This window comes from Austrofundulus limnaeus, unplaced genomic scaffold (assembly GCF_001266775.1).
Source record: "Austrofundulus limnaeus strain Quisiro unplaced genomic scaffold, Austrofundulus_limnaeus-1.0 Scaffold5653, whole genome shotgun sequence".
In the NCBI taxonomy this organism is placed as follows: Eukaryota; Metazoa; Chordata; class Actinopteri; order Cyprinodontiformes; family Rivulidae; genus Austrofundulus; species Austrofundulus limnaeus.
Genome location: NW_013958055.1, coordinates 1,853 through 2,220, shown reverse-complemented (window position 1 = coordinate 2,220; position 368 = coordinate 1,853). Strand labels below are relative to the sequence as shown.

At 46.2% G+C, this 368-nt stretch overlaps 1 protein-coding gene across 1 annotated transcript; it reads left to right on the top strand.

The window, feature by feature from the left end:
- Positions 1 to 92: 92 nt before the first annotated feature.
- On the top strand, positions 93 to 368 carry LOC106512311 (uncharacterized; the record flags this gene model as incomplete). The annotated part of the gene is given in 1 exon segment (XM_014000965.1): positions 93 to 368. A coding segment is annotated over 1 exon segment (275 nt), but the record flags the coding sequence as incomplete, so codon positions are not given.

The window sequence follows — 368 nt, the reverse complement described above, 5'->3', positions numbered from 1 at the left end:
CCTCCCTACCCACACCCTACCTGTAAACAGGAGACTGATACTAAGCCTACTGCAACAGGAATAACAGGAATGCAGACACGTGCTCAGCTCAAAATGGAAAAAGATAGAGCTGCAACTAACACTCCAGCCCCACCACCAGGTGGGGGTATTTATCCTCTTATTCAAGTAGCAGACCCAAATGGAAAGGATGGTGCTGTTATGCACGTTTTTAGACCCTGGTCTTTAATGGAGGCCCAGGCTGCTGTTCAGGGAGTGACCCCTTACCAACAAGACGTGATGAAGTGGATGGTTGACATATATGACGTAATACAATCCTACAGACTTAATGGTGTAGAAGCTGGACAAGCTCTACAATCTTCTATAGGAAA